The sequence below is a fragment of the Poecilia formosa genome, unplaced genomic scaffold (genome assembly GCF_000485575.1).
Source record: "Poecilia formosa unplaced genomic scaffold, Poecilia_formosa-5.1.2 Scaffold55, whole genome shotgun sequence".
NCBI classification, from domain to species: Eukaryota; Metazoa; Chordata; class Actinopteri; order Cyprinodontiformes; family Poeciliidae; genus Poecilia; species Poecilia formosa.
The window spans coordinates 627,113-643,470 of NW_006799994.1; the positions used below are offsets into that span (position 1 = coordinate 627,113).

Sequence of the window (16,358 nt, forward strand, 5' to 3'; positions counted from 1 at the left end):
TTTAAGCTTTTTCTGGGAATCAAAGGAATCAATAGGAGCCAAGTTGAGGGGTGCAGGTAAACCAAAATGACTTAACCACATGTCACGTCAGAATGTTTCCAATAAACCAGAGACTCTAAGACATCTGCAAAGACATTTCACTTCTGGAAAACAATTAATATACAAAATGCTTAAAGCTCACAAACACAGACAGATGTACAAAACACATATTAGATAATTTAGGTTTGAATTTTGTTAATGCTGTGAACCAACTGGGGGTAAATTAATAATACTGATCAAGAACAGCTGATAAAACACCTCCATGTCATTCAGTGCTGCCAGAATCGAGGAGATGGAGCTCAAACAGCATGTTGTCACTTTCTGCTGCGAGGCAAATAAAAATGAAGACTTTTATTTTATCACTGTGAACTGGAGCTTACAGAACGTCACGTACATGGAAGATTCAGCAGGATATCTTCCTCCAACTGGTGACAGCTCTTTATGTCAGGCACTAAACAAAAAAACTAACAAAACTAATAAACTGCGCTCGTTTGCTAGTATCCTATTTTATAACCTTTTCTGGCTTAATTCAGTGAAATTAAACAACAACAAAAATTTTAAGGCAAAGTTTAACAAGATGAATGTTTGTTGATGAAAAATGTTGCCAGTAAAGTGCATTCTCTGGATTTGGAGACCCAAGAATTTAGTTTCCATTAAAAGAACCCAAAACATGCAACTTCCCCTGTGGATTTAGATGGAAAGTAATTTCCATGAAAAGGTAAGGAGAACTTTATTACTAAATAGTTTTAATGCACAGAACAAATAAAACAAAATAAAAAAAAATCAAGAATACAATTATTGTTGTACTATCTATTCTACCAAGAGATATTTAGAACACAGTGCATCATTATTCTTACACACAAACAGCAGATTTTCTGTTTGCCAAATCAACCAGCGTCCATCTGATGCTTTTAGCTGCAAACGATGGGAACATTTGGCAAAGGAAGGTGTGGCGACATTTTAAAAACCCCAGGGCCGTTCTGTGCGTTCAGTGCATGTGTGTACGCTTGCCTGTGCTGCTGTGTGTGTTTGTGTTAGCGTAAAGGGTAGACAGGTGCCTTGCGGGTAATTAATCCACAGATAGTGACTCCACCACTGCACCCCTGAGCTGATGCTGTCTCCCAACACAACACGTACACACACGTTTGTGAGCTGACCTTTCCTGTTCTGTTAAATGACACATACACACACACACCATTAACTGTACGCAATCTGCAAACACACACAGACACAGAAAATCCACAAGCAGAATCACACACAGCAGGCCGATCAACAGCCTTGGGGAGCTCTCCGTCGCTAATTAGGAAATTTGGCGCAGATGTAGAAAGATGAGCTGATGATGTCATCTACCTGTTTAAAAGTGAGGCAGAGGATGAGAGTGATGAAGCACGAATCACATCAGACACTTTCACCGTGTCAGTAGGGGTGGGCAATATGGACTTAAAGTTTTAACACAATATTCTGTGGTTCTGTTGTGATAATGATAAAAGTGACGATAAGAACTTCTCTAATTGGTAACTGTATGGCTGTGACTTTTATCAGTAAGTGTGATTTTTATTACTAAAATGCCCACATTAACTGCTTTTAATCATATTTTCAAACATACGGATATTTATCAAAACTCTTAATGAATAATGGAGAAAATAGTAAAAAGAGCAATTTTGACAGTAGCTATGTTTCCATTATAAATGTGCAAAAAGCTGTTGCTGTTCCACTAATGTCAAAAAAATAGAATTTCGCTACTGCAGTGTTTCCATTACAAGAGAAACAATTAAAATTACACGTGAATAAGTTTGTTCATGTGATAAGTTATTAAAAAAACATGGCCGCTCCATTATCCTCCAACTACTTCCTGTCGTCTTCTTCTTCGTGGTTTCTGCCAGTGGCAACATCCGATTGTTGATCACGTGAGTCGTGATGCATAAAAACTTTTCCATTGCAGTTCTGAGAAATAAACCAATTTTGATACTACCAAAAAACTTCATAGCGCCAAATCTTTTTATTGAAAGTTGAGGTTTTGCAGAAGTGGTGTTTTCATAAAAAAATGTTATTTTGACATCTTGCATGGCCGATGAGAAACGCAGGTAATAGATATCAATTGGAATTTTATCACGATAAATGATAAACGATGTGATAAACGCCCACTCCTACCTTCATGTAATAATCTTTTCTTCAATCTGAACCCAAACCCCAGCCATACACTCTCTCCAGGTTTCAGTCTCCCAAAGCTCAGCTGTGTTTTTACGGCGGACAGCAGGACTGTTACAGAGAGCAGCCTCAGATAATGGCTGTAGTCTCAGGGCGGGCTGAAATCGATGCGCCCATCCAGCCACTATCGGTAGCTGCCGGGCTGAGTCAGCTTTTCTAACCCTTTGTTTTAAGTGGTTTCATAATGGAGTTGTTCACACTGCAACATGAGGCAATGATGCAACCTCCTCCCAGCTCAGATCCTGTTTTCCTCCATTTACATCCTAATTGTCTACAAATAAAAAACAAAAGCACACAATTGATAATTATGTAATAAGGAATGTTAGAGTTGAAAGTATTTACTTTCGGTTAACATGGTGAGATTTTTAATAATAATGTTCTTTGTTTAAAATGTGGTTGATTCTCAGGTCCTATGTCTCATATCAGAAGCCAGAGGAAAAACTAGGCAAAAATGGTTTTCATTATTAAAAACGGTAAAAAATACTACATATCCAAACAATATATTATTTGTCACTAAGCAGAAAACAGCGTAGAGAAAAGTGTGGCATCCCTGCTATTCATAGGCGATATGGACCATAACCACCAATGAATAACTAAAACATCCCCTGAAATGCTTATAACTCCCTACTTTAAAAGTTCAAACACCAAATATACCTTAATATATATTAATACAGACAGTGGAAACCGTCTTAACGCTACTGCAGAACATCAACCATTTTCCTCATTTCCGCTCCCAGGAGTTACAGCTAATCTGTGTCAAGGAAAAATAGGATTGGATGCTTTGCAAACGATGTCAATGAGCATTTTACATTTAGGTATTTTAGCTACTCAAGCTTTTCTTTTGAATAATTTGGAGTCACATTCCACAAAAAATCCAAAAATATAAAGACATAGTTAATGTAGGTGTGTTCAATTAAAACCACAGACATTAGCTTACGTTTGTCTTCAGAGACTAGCTAACTGCGGTAGCAAAACAACCCAATTTTCTGGTTTGCTATTGTGTTCAATCACCGTAGCAACAAAGATAGCAGAGTACTGTGTGCGCGACTGATTCAATGAAATGCAAACTCAGTAATGCAAAAAAAATCAGGTAATTATAGGAGTTAAGATTACAAATGCAGCAGCCATGTTGGATTCTGAACGAGGTTGGTGAGGAATCTCGTGATATGAGGCCAAATAGCATGAAGCATTAAGCAATGGAAAATTCTTACAACACTATGTATGCATTAATGGCTTATCTAACAAACTTGTTAAGCTTTTCTCACAATTGCCCCTTTACAGAATGAACCAGGACACCGTTGTTTGGTATAAAGGCCTGAGACAGAGGGGCTAGGATAAGATTACTGGGGTCAGGTAAGGTCAGAAAAACAACAGTACGCAGCGGCAGTGGTCCAGGACTAAACAGCAAAAAGTTTCAGCCAACCAACCAACGAGTTAAATCAAGCTGGACCAACAGTCTGCTCTGTAGTAAAGGAGGACATCATTTGACCAACTCTCACAGGATGACCAATCGAATTGGCCAATCGAATTGGCCCCACACATGTGACATAACAAGGTACCACAGAAGTAAAAGCATCCGGTCAGTACAAGCCGCAGCCCCGCAGGTTGGTGCCTATGATGACGTCTGTGACAGAATCGAAGACGAACTGGATGTTGTTGGTGTCCGTGGCGCAGGTCACGTGAGAGTACACCTCCTTGTTGGGCGACTTGTTCTTGCCTTCGTACTGAGACTTGATGTAGGCAATCCCATCGTCGTAATTATCTGGACCTGGAGAGGACAAGAAGCAGGAGTTACGACCAGTTTTAGATTTTTAATTTGTTTAGTTTTATTTCGTTTTGACTTTTGTTTGTTTAATTCTGTTACTTTTAATTGAAACTGAATTAGTTCAATTCAGTTACTTTCTAGTTTTTATTACTTTTAGTTTTTTTCATACTTTGGTTAATTTTTAGGTGCAGAATTCAAAAAGGTTGCAGTATTGTTTTGTGATACATCGATAGGGAAATGAGTACTCAACAGAAGATGCTGTTTTCACAAAATGTAGTTGATTGTTGTTGAACAACAGACTCTGGCGTTTGTTCCCAACTTTTGCTGTCGCCATTTTTCAGACCAGCCGCCATTTTGTGGACTAGCATAGGAAAAGTAAGGAGTGTTGTCGTTTCCTGACAGTTGACTTAAACTGCTTGTATGAAAAAAAAAAAAATCCACATCAATTTGAGCGACTAATGAATAAATACACAAACACAAAAACAAAAGATATTGTAATTCTAGTTTCAGCATATTTTAGGAATGGATGCAGAATATAGTCCCAGCTAGTTTTCTCCCACTTAATGAAAATGTTTCGGTTGTAATTATTTAGTTTATTTTTGATAACTTTAATAACCTCGGTTACGATGCAGCTTTTAACGCGCTTTTCATCCAAACCGTGAGCCGCCTCCTACTTCCCCATCATCCCCCTTTTTTCCTCCATCAGCGCTATTTTGTGATTTTCTTTCTGAAAACCGAACCTTTGACTCTTGAGCTCAGCAAACATTGTGCTGAGGTTGTGCTGAGCTCGATGCCAGCGCGCTTTAATAAACGTGATGCATGGACAACTTCCTGAGACAAACTGGAGCTGTGAGTTTGCTCCAGTAAATGGAAAGTGATGGACATTAATATGTCCCGTTATTGTTGCTGCAGTGCGGCGCTTTCTCCTGGATAACCAGCAGCTACAGAACGAAACTCTGACAGTTCTGACAACCTGAAGCTAAAAACACTGGAGCCATTATTTGTACAGTGAGTGTGGTGATCAGATTAACGCCGGAGCCAAATCCACTGTGGCTCCTTTCAGGTCCAGTTCATAATTAGCCGTTGGGGCGAGCGCCGCCTTCTGCCAGCTCTTGGCTCGATTTCCTTTGTTCTTGTGCTTTTGGGATGAGCCTGAACTCAGAGACGAGTCATTTTTGGTCCAATGTCTCGGTGGCTCTAGGCCATCAGCAGCCGCTGCCTGTCTGCTCCGGCAGGAAGTTGGTCAGAGAGCAGCTAGTGGGGAGGGAGGAAGAGGGGAAGGAACAGCTTTGGAATCCCAATCCCTTCTTTCTCACAGTCTTGCTGCTTTTTGTCTTTCTGTACCCTTTTTTCCCACAGTTTTTTTTCTTCCTAATTTTCCTCCCACTCTCAGGCGCTTTCATGTTGTTTTGTCTCGTGTTTTCTCTTGTCTCACTCACACTCAGGCCCTGGAAGTTTGGACCCTGGAAGCCCTGATCTCATTTTCTTCTGCTGTTTTCCTTATTTTGCTCTCTGTAACTTTCATCCCTGGTAGGATGAACCTGCAGTTCTGTTGTCTAAAATTTATCTGAATATTTCCTCCTTTTTGGGTAAAATGGCCACTATGATTACTGTTGACTTTTATTAGTTGTAGAAAAGTAAGGAAAAAAGAGAATTCAAATTTAATTTAAATTTTAAAGGTTTTGCTTTCAGAAAAATTCATACTTGAAATTTAAGTATATTATTTAGCAAAATGTTACTTCTCACAACTACCTGCTCAATAAGATTGTTTTTCATTTGGGCTCTTAATTAGTCTTAGTTTATTAGGACTGTTATTGTAAATGTGTACATGTAATCAAGAGAAAAATAATTTTAGCATCCAAAAACAAACAAAAAAATATCTACAAATAAATTGCAGGCTAACTGTTTAAAATGAACCAAAATATTAAATTAAAATTCACAAAGAAATAAAGGTCTTGTTGCCAGGATGGAGAGCCATCTAGTGGTTTAAACTGAAAACTGCAGGCAACTTAAAAGCTCATTTCTGTAAAAAATTGGATTTTAGAGAAAGCTTTTTATTTTTTTATATAATGAGGGAATAATGTCAATAAAACAAGAAATGATTCACCAGATTAACAGATTTTCTTTGTCTTTATAGCACAGTAATATTGCATAAATGTTGTTCCTTTTATCTTTTATTTTTATTCCTCATATTTGTGATTAATGTCTGTACGCTGAGCGTGTGAAAAAAAAAATAAAGCAGCAGATGCTAAGATGGTTCATGTCAATAAAATCTGAAAAAATATTCCCAAAATAGTTGAGCAAAAGCCCAAAGATTGGGATTGTCTGGGTTTTTTTTCTAGAGGTTAGGCGGTTTGGTGACTTTCTAATGTTTTAACCAGAATCCAGCATAAAGGGAACAGTCGCTGTGAAGGATGTACCGGTGTATTCTGGGAAGCAGATGGTCAGCGGAGACTTGATGATCTTGTTTTCGAACAGGTCCTTCTTGTTAAGGAAGAGGATGATGGCAGTGTCGTTAAACCACTTGTTGTTACAAATTGAGTCGAAGAGCTTCAGCGACTCGTGCATGCGGTTCTGCAGGAGAGACATCAGAACATGTCAAACGGGACAGAACTCAGAGAAAAAACTCCAAACTGCAGAATATCATGACGTGTGCAAACGACACGTAATCTGAGCTAAAGGAGGAACTGTGATGAAAGCTAAAACCAAAAAGCAGAACAGAAGTTTGGGGGAGTTCCTCGTAAAACCACAGTTTGTGATCTGAGTTTGTGTGCGTGTTAACATTTTTTATCAGCATGCAACATTCAGAAATGATTAGTAAGACTCACTGACAGTGAGCTTAATGAAGCCATGCATGTTGAGATGTTAGCTGTGTGTTAGAGTCTGCTCTAACTGCATCATGCTAAACTAAACGAACCCTGTGAAGTTTTCACCAGTAGGGGCGCTGCTGAGCACAATTCCCTCATGTCACAACAGTTTGATTGAACCTGACTTGTCAACTGAAGATGAATCAGCCCAGTAATTAGTGAAGGGATGAATGCATCCCTTCACTAACTTCCTGTGGATGCACCACAGGAAGCTAACAAGATGAAAGCAATCATTTTTAATATCAACTATTAAAAATAATAACTATTTTTAAACGTTAATATAACTATAATTATTTAAGAATAAACAAGTATTTCACAAAATGGTCAGATTTGCACCCACTCATCAAGGACTCACTAATACGAATGGAAAATTATTTTGAGGCTCTTATTAAGAGATATCTTCAATTAAAGTTGAAGAAGAGGAAATAAAAACATGGAAGTCATCCTCCTTGTTCAAAACTAATTATTGGAAGGAAGAAGGTGAATTTCCAGCTTCTGGAAATGTCTTCCCAAAGCATAAACCTTTGGGAAGATTAATGCTTTGGGATTATTTTGAAACACTACAATTAAAAAAGAGAGGTGGGAAATCCCTTCTTGACTACAAAAACAGTGAGACTTTATAGGAGACCGAATATGATTGGGGCTTTGTGTGTAATTTTAACCTTCTGCTGTAATAAATCCAACTTGTGGATTTATTACACAATATGTTGCCTAATCACCTCACTTTGAAAAGGAACAATTTAATAAATCAAATATCATAATAACATGACGGTGATGCTGAGTGGGTGAAAACATCAAACCAGAACTGCATGTAGTTAAATGATCACAACGATAACTCCACAGGGTTCTAATGTAGAAATAAGAAGAAACATTAAGAGCAGATGTAAAAGCTGCTAAATTAATGTTGCAGCTGCTTTGGTTATTTAGTATCAAACCTTGTTTATTACATGAAACCAGAACACTTGATTATTTTTCCTTTTACAAAATTTCTCATGCTTAATTTGTGTTTTCGGTGAATCATTGCCACCTAATTATTCACAATGCGTTAAAATAAATGTTGGATTAAGGAGAAAACTAACTAGCTGTTTCAGTGTTTTTTTATGTGACAGGTAATGAGAACAGACAGATTCCTTCAAACTGTGAGCTGAAAGCAGTTTCTCTCTGGTTCTGATCCAACATTCACTTGAGGAGAAAGAGATCGATGGGATCCATCGACCAGATTCATGAGAAACGACTGTTGGAGTTTCACAAACCAGGAAAAGGAAGAAGAGAGATCTATTAATAGAGATGCAGCTTTTCATTTCCGATACCAATATCTGAGGTTTATCAATCTGATACAGAAAAACAGCTGAATTGACTTAAAACATTTTTTTTTTACTAAAAATACTAAAATAGGAATTTATTTGATAATTCTGCTCTAGTACAGCTCACTTAAATACACCAACAGCTTCACAAGCTTGGTCAAAAATGTAAAAACAACCTTAATTTGTTCAGTCAGTGCAATTAGGAGTAAAACAGCCAATGTAAAATAAATAATGAAGAAACTGAACAACAGGGTGACTGCCTTGGTCAAACGTAAAAATAAACTCCAACAAATCTTCTTCCAAATGGATCAGAAAGTGCAACTAGGAATTGTAAGCATAAAGTGAAATAAATAATAAAGCATAGAATTAGACCAGATAGATCTGCCCTTATGGATCGGGAACATTGTCGTCGATACCCGATCTAGAATGTTTTTCAATATCTGGACTGATACCGATATTAATAAGGGATCAGTGCATCTCTAGCTATAAAACAGAGGAAACAGCAAACACAGAGAGGACCTGCTTCCAGCCGCTAAGGTGAGTGTGTCGACCTATTGGAGGTTTTCATACCTGGCTGTGGGTGGAGCTTCTGCATCTGACAGCTGATTGGTTAGAGAGGACAGTCGGTGGCGACAGTGACAAGAGGAGTAGAAGGAGCCAGAGATGCTGCAGGGCGGAGCTTAGAGAAGGAACAGAAAAACGCAAGGGACCCGCCCCCCGCGTCCGCTTCCCCTCCCCTCCTCAACCAGACATGCTAATGCTAACACACATCCGGTGCTGCAGAGAGAGTGTTCACAGGGCAGGAAGGCAGCGTTCACAACGAGCAGTCGTCATTTCAGAGAACACGATGAAGAGGAGCAACGACCAAACACAGTACATGCGCATCTGAAGAAGAAGGAAGGGAGTGACAGAGAGTAAGTGGTGCAGGGCGTGTTTGTACCAACAGACACTGATGGGAAACCAGTCAGAAGCTGGAGGCGGAGCCTGTCAGGAGCTTTTACTGCCTTTCCCAACAGAGAAAACAAAACCAAGCAGCTCAAAACGTTCTGGAGTGAAAGGTTTTAATTTCTGGTGGTAAAATAAGGATCCTCCAACAACAGAATCATTAAAGAAATTTATAAAATGGATAAGATTCAATAAATTAACATGTAAGAATTTTATAAAAATTGGAAGACATGTTTTTATATTTGTTACGAAAGCTAAATATAAAAAGGACTCAAAATGAACTAAGTAAGTTTAGGTAAGATTATTTTTTCTCCTTTTTGTGATACTGATGTGACCTGAATTTTTTGGTTTTGTTATCTTTAGATCTTTCCGTCTATCATATTCCTCACAAATATCATACCTGTGCAATGTATTTGTATGAGTTGTTTCTTTTTTAAATATGTAATACAAAAATTAAGTTGAGAAATGAATAATCTGTTTGCTGAATAATCTTTAACAAGTTTTGTCTCATTCAGAAACAGATGATAATTTTTAATAACTTCATCTTGTGAATATCATTTCTTAAGATGTTGAACATTTAATGTTTTTGATAAAATAGGCACACCTTTTTGATTTTTGCACATTGATTTCTGTGAGCAAAACTTTCCCCTTAAGAGCTTAAAAACAATAACACAAAAGTTTTTGGTTTTTAGTGTTTTTCCTTTGCACTCTGGTAGCCAAGTAACAACATTTAGTGACCAAATTCACTGTTGTCTAAATTAATCTAATACAGTAAGACAATAATCCACCTCTGCATGGCCTAGTCAAAGTCTGACTAACAACCACTCTAAAACAAAACAAAACTGCATAGCTGAATCAAAACTGCAATGTGAAAGACTAGTTCCTAGTTATCACAAATACTTTATGGCAACTATTAGGTTGAAGGGGCACTTACTTTTTTAACAGAGGAAAGTAGCTTTTCCCTAAATAAATGAAAATATTCTTTGAAACTAGCCTTTTTATAAGCTCTGAAATATTTCAGTGTGACAAAAAACAGCAGACATATGAAAGGAGGCAAATACTTTTGCTCTACACAGCAGATGACTAATCCACTAAGTTAATATTCAGCTGAGTTTGCTCTCCAGTGCTGTGACACACATCAGCTCTGTTACTTACCCACAAGTCCTTTCACAGGTGTTTTGACATTATAAAACTATACACCTCCCTTTGACTAAAGTTCAGCCTGTTTGCATGCAAATGTTCCTTTTATGAGTCTAATTATTGAAATACAGAGACAGGAGGCTGAGCACAGCTAACAGCTTGCAGCTCTGCCTCCCACTGGAGGTTATATCAGCTTCAGGAGCTGGTGCTAAAATCTAACATTCTGGTTCAAGATTTAAATGGTTTATAGACTATTACTGCCTCAAAATATCTCTTTTAACTGATCCTAAAGTGCTTTGGGAAAGAGAGACCGTTAACCTGAAAAGTTCAGCGTCTTATAATATCATATCAATTCCTTCACATTTTGTCATGTTACGACCAAAAACTACACTGGATTTTACTGGGAGCTGAAAAAGTTGAAAGTCATGTATAAATTCTGATGTAGGAGAAATATTATTAGAAATAAAAATCTGAAAAGTCTGCATTTGCATTCAGCTGCATTTACTCTGAACAATGAAATACTGAGCAGCTTCATCAGCAAACAGAATCAGAAATCCAGCTGTTCTATGAAGGCATTTTACCATGGCTTCTGCATTTTACCAGAAGCCATGTGAAGAACACAGCAAACATTCCTCTGGTAGGTTCTCACATCACCAGACCAAAAACTAACTGTGGCGCTGCACCAAGAACTACTGGAGGAAACAACATCATCAGAAAACATCAGAAGACACTGAGCGCAATTTCCTTCTTCACAAAACATAAACAAACCTACTGCATCAGATTGTAGCAGTTATAGGATTTATTTTTTGTCTTTGGTAAAAGACCATAAACCATTTTTCTTGCTGGCATTGAACTTTAGTGTGTGTCTAGGTTGCATTTACCCAGAATGCCTTGCGCTGTAGTCTACTTCCTGCTTTTGGAGCGGTCTCTGGTTCACTTTGTGTTCACATATGTGATGAAACCACAGCAGAGTTCACCTCAAATGAACTGAGGCTTTTAGGTGGACCAGAGTTTGCTGTCTTGTTGCGCTTCAGAGTGTGATTAGCATTCACACTTTAACAAACGGGACTTTAAACGGACTGGAGTTGAATTAAAGCGGACTGAACAGGGCTGAAAACAAATGCAGACCAAACTTTTCAGAATTTATTTGGGAAAAAAGATGGAAACCAAAATAAATAATTTTCAAATCAGTATAATTGTTTGGTTGGAAAACACCTGAACCAGAACTTGTCACTGAATAATAACCAGGAGTGAAGATGGATTCAAATCCATGTTTCCACTGCTTCCTTGCCGTTACAGGCAGATTAGCAATATAAGAAATGTTGCTTGCTAATTAAAACTCCAGCAGAGCAGTGAGTTTAACGAGCTGCCGGATCGGGTAATGTGTTGCTTCCTCGGTCCAATTACTGGGAGGTCCTTCGCTTTTTCTTCCAAATTGTGGAATATTTTTGCTGAACTGGAGGCTTTTGGTAGTAAAACAGAGAAAAGGTTGGAGCCAGGAGGAGAAATATTTGTCTGCAAATTAGAACTCCTACATTATTTCTAGCTTAGCGATAATAAAAATGGGTAACAGAATGAAGATCAGGTCTGTTTAAAGCGTCCCTGGGTTTCTGTGAAAACCTCACAGTTTTGTCTCTCTGCAAGTGCCTCAGTTTACAGACGTCTGTCTAACAACTACAGACACGGCTGTGTTAAATGAGTCAATAAAGTTCTCTATTTATTTCCTCCATGATGGATTGTTTCTCCCTGTGTGGTTATGAACCAACCCTGGGATTCTAATGATGCTGACTGCAGGCGACGATTCTCTCCGTTACCGTTTAAAATGTCATCGAATGACTTTAAAACATATTCACAGCACTAGCTGCACTTCCAATCACCTTGAAATTGTGCAAATTAACTGGTTGAATGGAAACATGCTAACTTGAGGTAGTTTCTCTGCTGTATTGAAATTAGTGTCTCTTGTAAAACGGCAATGGAAATGCTTTATTCTCATCACGAGTCACATGATCAACAAGATGTTGGTATTGGCAGAAAAGATGAAGGCGACAACAGGAAGTGGTGGGAGGACGATGGAGCCGCGTATTTTTAAATGGCTTATTGCATGAACAAACTTATTCAAATGTGTTTCTTTTTAAACAGAAACAATAAAATTGCAAAGTTTAGTTTTTTCGACATTAGTGGAATACTGACAAAGTGTTGCTCACATTTGTAAAGGAAACGCAGCTACTGACAGATTCTTACTAAAAGTTAACCTTTAATTTAACCAACATGCTTCTTCAAACCAGAAAGTACGATTAATGTAAGTCGGCTTGAATCTGTGGATGGAGCAAAAGATTAGGGTTTTGGCCAAGAGGCCTTCCAATGTCAAGGACTCTGAACTCAATGAAAACAGTAAATCAAAAAATATGAGTAGAAACATAAAAAACTGGTCACGTGTCATTAGTAATTCCATTAAAGGATATTGAGAATTGTATAAAAATAACAGCTCTTACACATTGTCTGCCAGGAGTATAAATAATTATTTTTTTTGTTTTTCCACAGCCTTTTGCATCATTTCAGACGTACTACATGGAGATCTGGGTGGCTTTACCCATTGACTCAAAGTAGGCAGGTTGTTTAATAAAATATGATCCTGTGTTTGTATGACTTTAAACTTTTGGATGATTTTGTGGACGTGAATAATTTTGGGCCTGACTATGTGTTTGACCTTAATGAAACTTGACCTATTTGTTGCCATTTAAATGCTCACACGTCCATTGTTTCCTGTTGTACATAAATAAAAAAAATCTTCACAGATTCCTCAGTTTATTATGATCTAAGAAAAAATATTTCAAATGTACTGGAAATGAAAAAAGTAGAAGTATGTGAACATTTTGGATTCAGTTTACCGTATCAGAGTGTACAATGATGCAAACATGTAAAAGCTCTGTGGTTTGAAAGTTTAGAAAAGCAGAACGGGGGCCTGATTAGGATTTGAGAATCACTGGTTTAGTGAAAAATGAGGGTCCAAAGTGGCAAAGAGCTGAAATTACCCTGAGATTTATTGGTCAAATATTATTTCTGAATGGAGGCTATGATGCTTTAGGTCAGTAATGACGTATTTTACCTTCAAGATACTCAGCAAATCCTCATTAAGGTAAAAAGGACTGTGAGCAGTGTTTACTCTGTGATCAGATGGCTTTGTTACAGCTCTGAATGAACTTTGATCATTTTTTAAAGCGTTCTCTGTAGCCGAAATGCTTATTCCTAAATTCTGGAGACATTTATCCTTTACTGTCTGAAGCCTTTCCACAGGCCGTCTGTTTACTGTCGGCTTATTCAACACTTTCTACGTTTAAAACACACATCGCGTCTATTTTCAGAAACGTTCTTCTGGAATAACTGAAAAGCAGCAGACACTCAAATATATATGGATAGAAAATCTGAGTTTTTATCTTTGTGTTCATCTTTCAGATAAATTAATTACACAATGTAAAGTTACTATTGAGACTGACAGCTTCAAAAATCCCCTTTCAATAATATTTATTAAACACATTTATGTTATCCTTAATATTTTTTTCTGACTACTGAATAAGCCACATACAGGAGCATTTTCACATAAGCCTTTTTATTTACCAATAATATTTATATTTTTTAAGTTTGTCACAGATGAAAATAAGGCTACATGTCGCTAACATACAAACATATCAACACCTGACTTGTCAGGTGTTTAAGCTGTTAAAACTCACCAAGTTACAAACAGCTATTTGGCTCAAGGGGATTTATTTGACTTCAAACCACATTTATAAATGATAAAACAGCTATAAATAAAGCGATATGTAAAATATTGTTGCTAATCTAGCGTTAGCTGTTTCCGGAGTCGAACCCAGGCTCGTCACGTTCTTACCGTGGTTTCGTCCTCATGCAGAACCTGGTCGTATCCGCTCAGAGCCACGCAGAAAATGATGGCAGTCACATCTTCAAAACAGTGGATCCATTTCTTCCTCTCCGACCTCTGACCTCCCACATCAAACAGCCTGCAGGGCAGGAGAAACAAATACAGCAAAATAAACGTTTGTGTAGGTGCAACACTGTCTATTTTTCCATTTTAGCATCTAAAAACACAGTTCCACTCTGGAAACTGTTTACACTCTGATTATCTGTGCTGCAGATATATTAATGGCCTGAAACACCTGAAGGGTCAGGCTGCTCAGCTTGAAGTGAAAAAAAGTGGATTATAATTACACACACAGGCTCCAGTGTGTACATAAAGTGTCAGTAACATGTAGCTAACTCTCCATTAGCAAGTTGGAGAAGTTGAACAAAACACTAAATTGTTAAAGAAAAGACAGCAACTCCAAAAGCAACAAATGCCATTAAGCAAACAAACATAAGCTATCTTAATTATTTGAATAATGCAGAAGACAGGATTACTGAAACAAAAGTAAAATAGAGAATAAAAACACAGTTGACCTGTCCATCTGGACAGCTTCACATTTCCATTGAGTGCAAAGATTTTTGAGACTTTTGGAGACTTTGTTCTCGGTTGCGAGCGTTTCAGTCAACACTGGAGTTCCAGCATGAAATCCTGAAGCTTCATCTACAGCTGATGGTTAGGGTCAGTTTATCTGACACTTTGACACAGTTAGATGTTCCACATTAAAACATTAAGCTGCTGGAGTGGCACAAACAAGAATCCTGCTGAAGATTTTCAGAGTAAACTTAAAAGCCGAACCATTAAACGCAACATTAATGGAGGTGGATGCATATATTTGAGCCTGAATATATATATATGATTGGATGTGGTTAAGGAAAAAAATCTGCAGTAAATTCAAAATCGTTGCCATGATTTATTTTCTGCAAAAAAACAAACAAACAAAAAAAAGCTGAATTTTAGAGCAATTCTAATTTCATTATATATTTTTTTCTCATTTAAATGTTCTTGTAAAACCACTACAGATATGCACTATTTTTATAGTGCAGGGATTTAAGCTTAGCTGGAAAAACCAAAACCTGGTTGGATTGCTAAAGAATAACTAAAATGAAGCGTTTGAACCGAGAGGAAAATGTCTGAACAACAGATGTTATCCATTACGTCATTTTGCCCCAGCAGAAAATCACCCAGCCTCACTGTATTGTGTTTTTGTGGTGTTGGGAATGAGAGGCCTGAGTCCGGAGAGAAACGGAGCCAGCCGTGTGTGTGACAGGCCTAATGGTAGGCAGGCTGACGGGTCCCACCCGTTACAGGAACAGAGGAGCCTCCCACTCCCCACATCACCACCAATAATAGCAGCCCAGCTGGAAACCTGCAGGATGTGCTTCTGAGAGACACACAGCGACGGCGCATCACAGCCAGCTCAGTGGAGAACCTCGATCAGCAGCACAAACATGCATCTGAGCCTGTCGTAATAAATCAACTAATCGCATGACAAATTAAAATGAGTCGTTAAAGAAATACTCCCCTTTAAAAAAGTTGAAAAGTCGACATTCTGAGAAATGCTGAAAACATTTGACACCTAGTTTGAAGTATTTAGTTTGCACTACCTTTTTTTTTTTTTTTTTTTTTTTCAGTTTTTCAGTGGCCCTAATCCTCTTCCATATTTGAGCAAGTATGGAAGAGGATGTGTTACTGTGACCGACCTCCATGCATCTACAGCTTCGATTTGTTGATAAAAACAGCAAGAAAAAGGCATAATGATGCATCCATCCAGATAAATAACGGCCCTTTAACAGTTTACTAATCCCTCACTCTCCATGTTTGAGTTGCTTTATAAATGATGTGCAGCCGAATTATGACAAAGTCTCATCCACTCCATTTCTCGCCTCGCCCCTCGCTCCCTCCGCTCTGTGCTCTAATTGAATCTGACCTCGTTAAGAGCCAGAGAATCATAAATATAGATACTTGTTTAAACCATCGGATCTAATTAATTACAGAGCGGAGTTTCTGCGGTGTGAGTGGAGTAGGGAGCAGGTGGGTCATCCCAACCTGAAGTGAAGGTTTTTGAAGGTGAAGTGCGTCTCGACGATGCCTGTGGTCTTCACTCGGGTCCGGAGGATGTCCTGCTCTGTGGGCTGGTAGTCGGCCGCACCGATCCGATCTAGGCTGTCGAG

The 16,358-nt window shown here is 38.1% G+C and overlaps 2 protein-coding genes across 3 annotated transcripts in view; both read right to left on the reverse strand.

Annotated features, from left to right (window-relative positions):
* The window catches only part of LOC103138895 (guanine nucleotide-binding protein G(o) subunit alpha-like), a 35,356-nt gene that overhangs the window by 9,627 nt on the left and 9,371 nt on the right, over positions 1 to 16,358 (reverse strand). The window contains 2 exon segments of the mRNA XM_016672051.1: positions 14,155 to 14,284; positions 16,234 to 16,358. Of these exon segments, the coding sequence (XP_016527537.1) occupies positions 14,155 to 14,284; positions 16,234 to 16,358 (255 nt within the window).
* Positions 2,290 to 10,966, reverse strand: LOC103138825 (guanine nucleotide-binding protein G(o) subunit alpha-like). 2 transcript variants are annotated; one of them, XM_016672052.1, is made up of 4 exons: positions 8,754 to 10,966; positions 6,433 to 6,586; positions 3,798 to 4,015; positions 2,290 to 3,762 (listed from the first exon to the last, which is right to left on the reverse strand). In XM_016672052.1, the coding sequence occupies exons 2-3, from the start codon at positions 6,578 to 6,580 to the stop codon at positions 3,828 to 3,830; spliced, it is 336 nt and encodes a 111-aa protein (XP_016527538.1). In that variant the 5' UTR covers positions 6,581 to 6,586; positions 8,754 to 10,966; the 3' UTR covers positions 2,290 to 3,762; positions 3,798 to 3,827. The 2 variants fall into 2 exon arrangements, with proteins under 2 accessions (XP_016527538.1, XP_007553239.1); XM_007553177.2 differs by having other exon boundaries at positions 2,290 to 4,015; positions 8,754 to 10,965.

Bases quoted from the DNA above. Each gene is read 5' to 3' on its own strand.
- LOC103138825 (XM_016672052.1), bottom strand. From the start codon at position 6,580: ATGCACGAGTCGCTGAAGCTCTTCGACTCAATTTGTAACAACAAGTGG. The intron at 4,016-6,432 runs GTACATCCTTCA...TGTCCTCTCCAG, and splicing joins CTGCTTCCCAGAATACACCG to GTCCAGATAATTACGACGAT.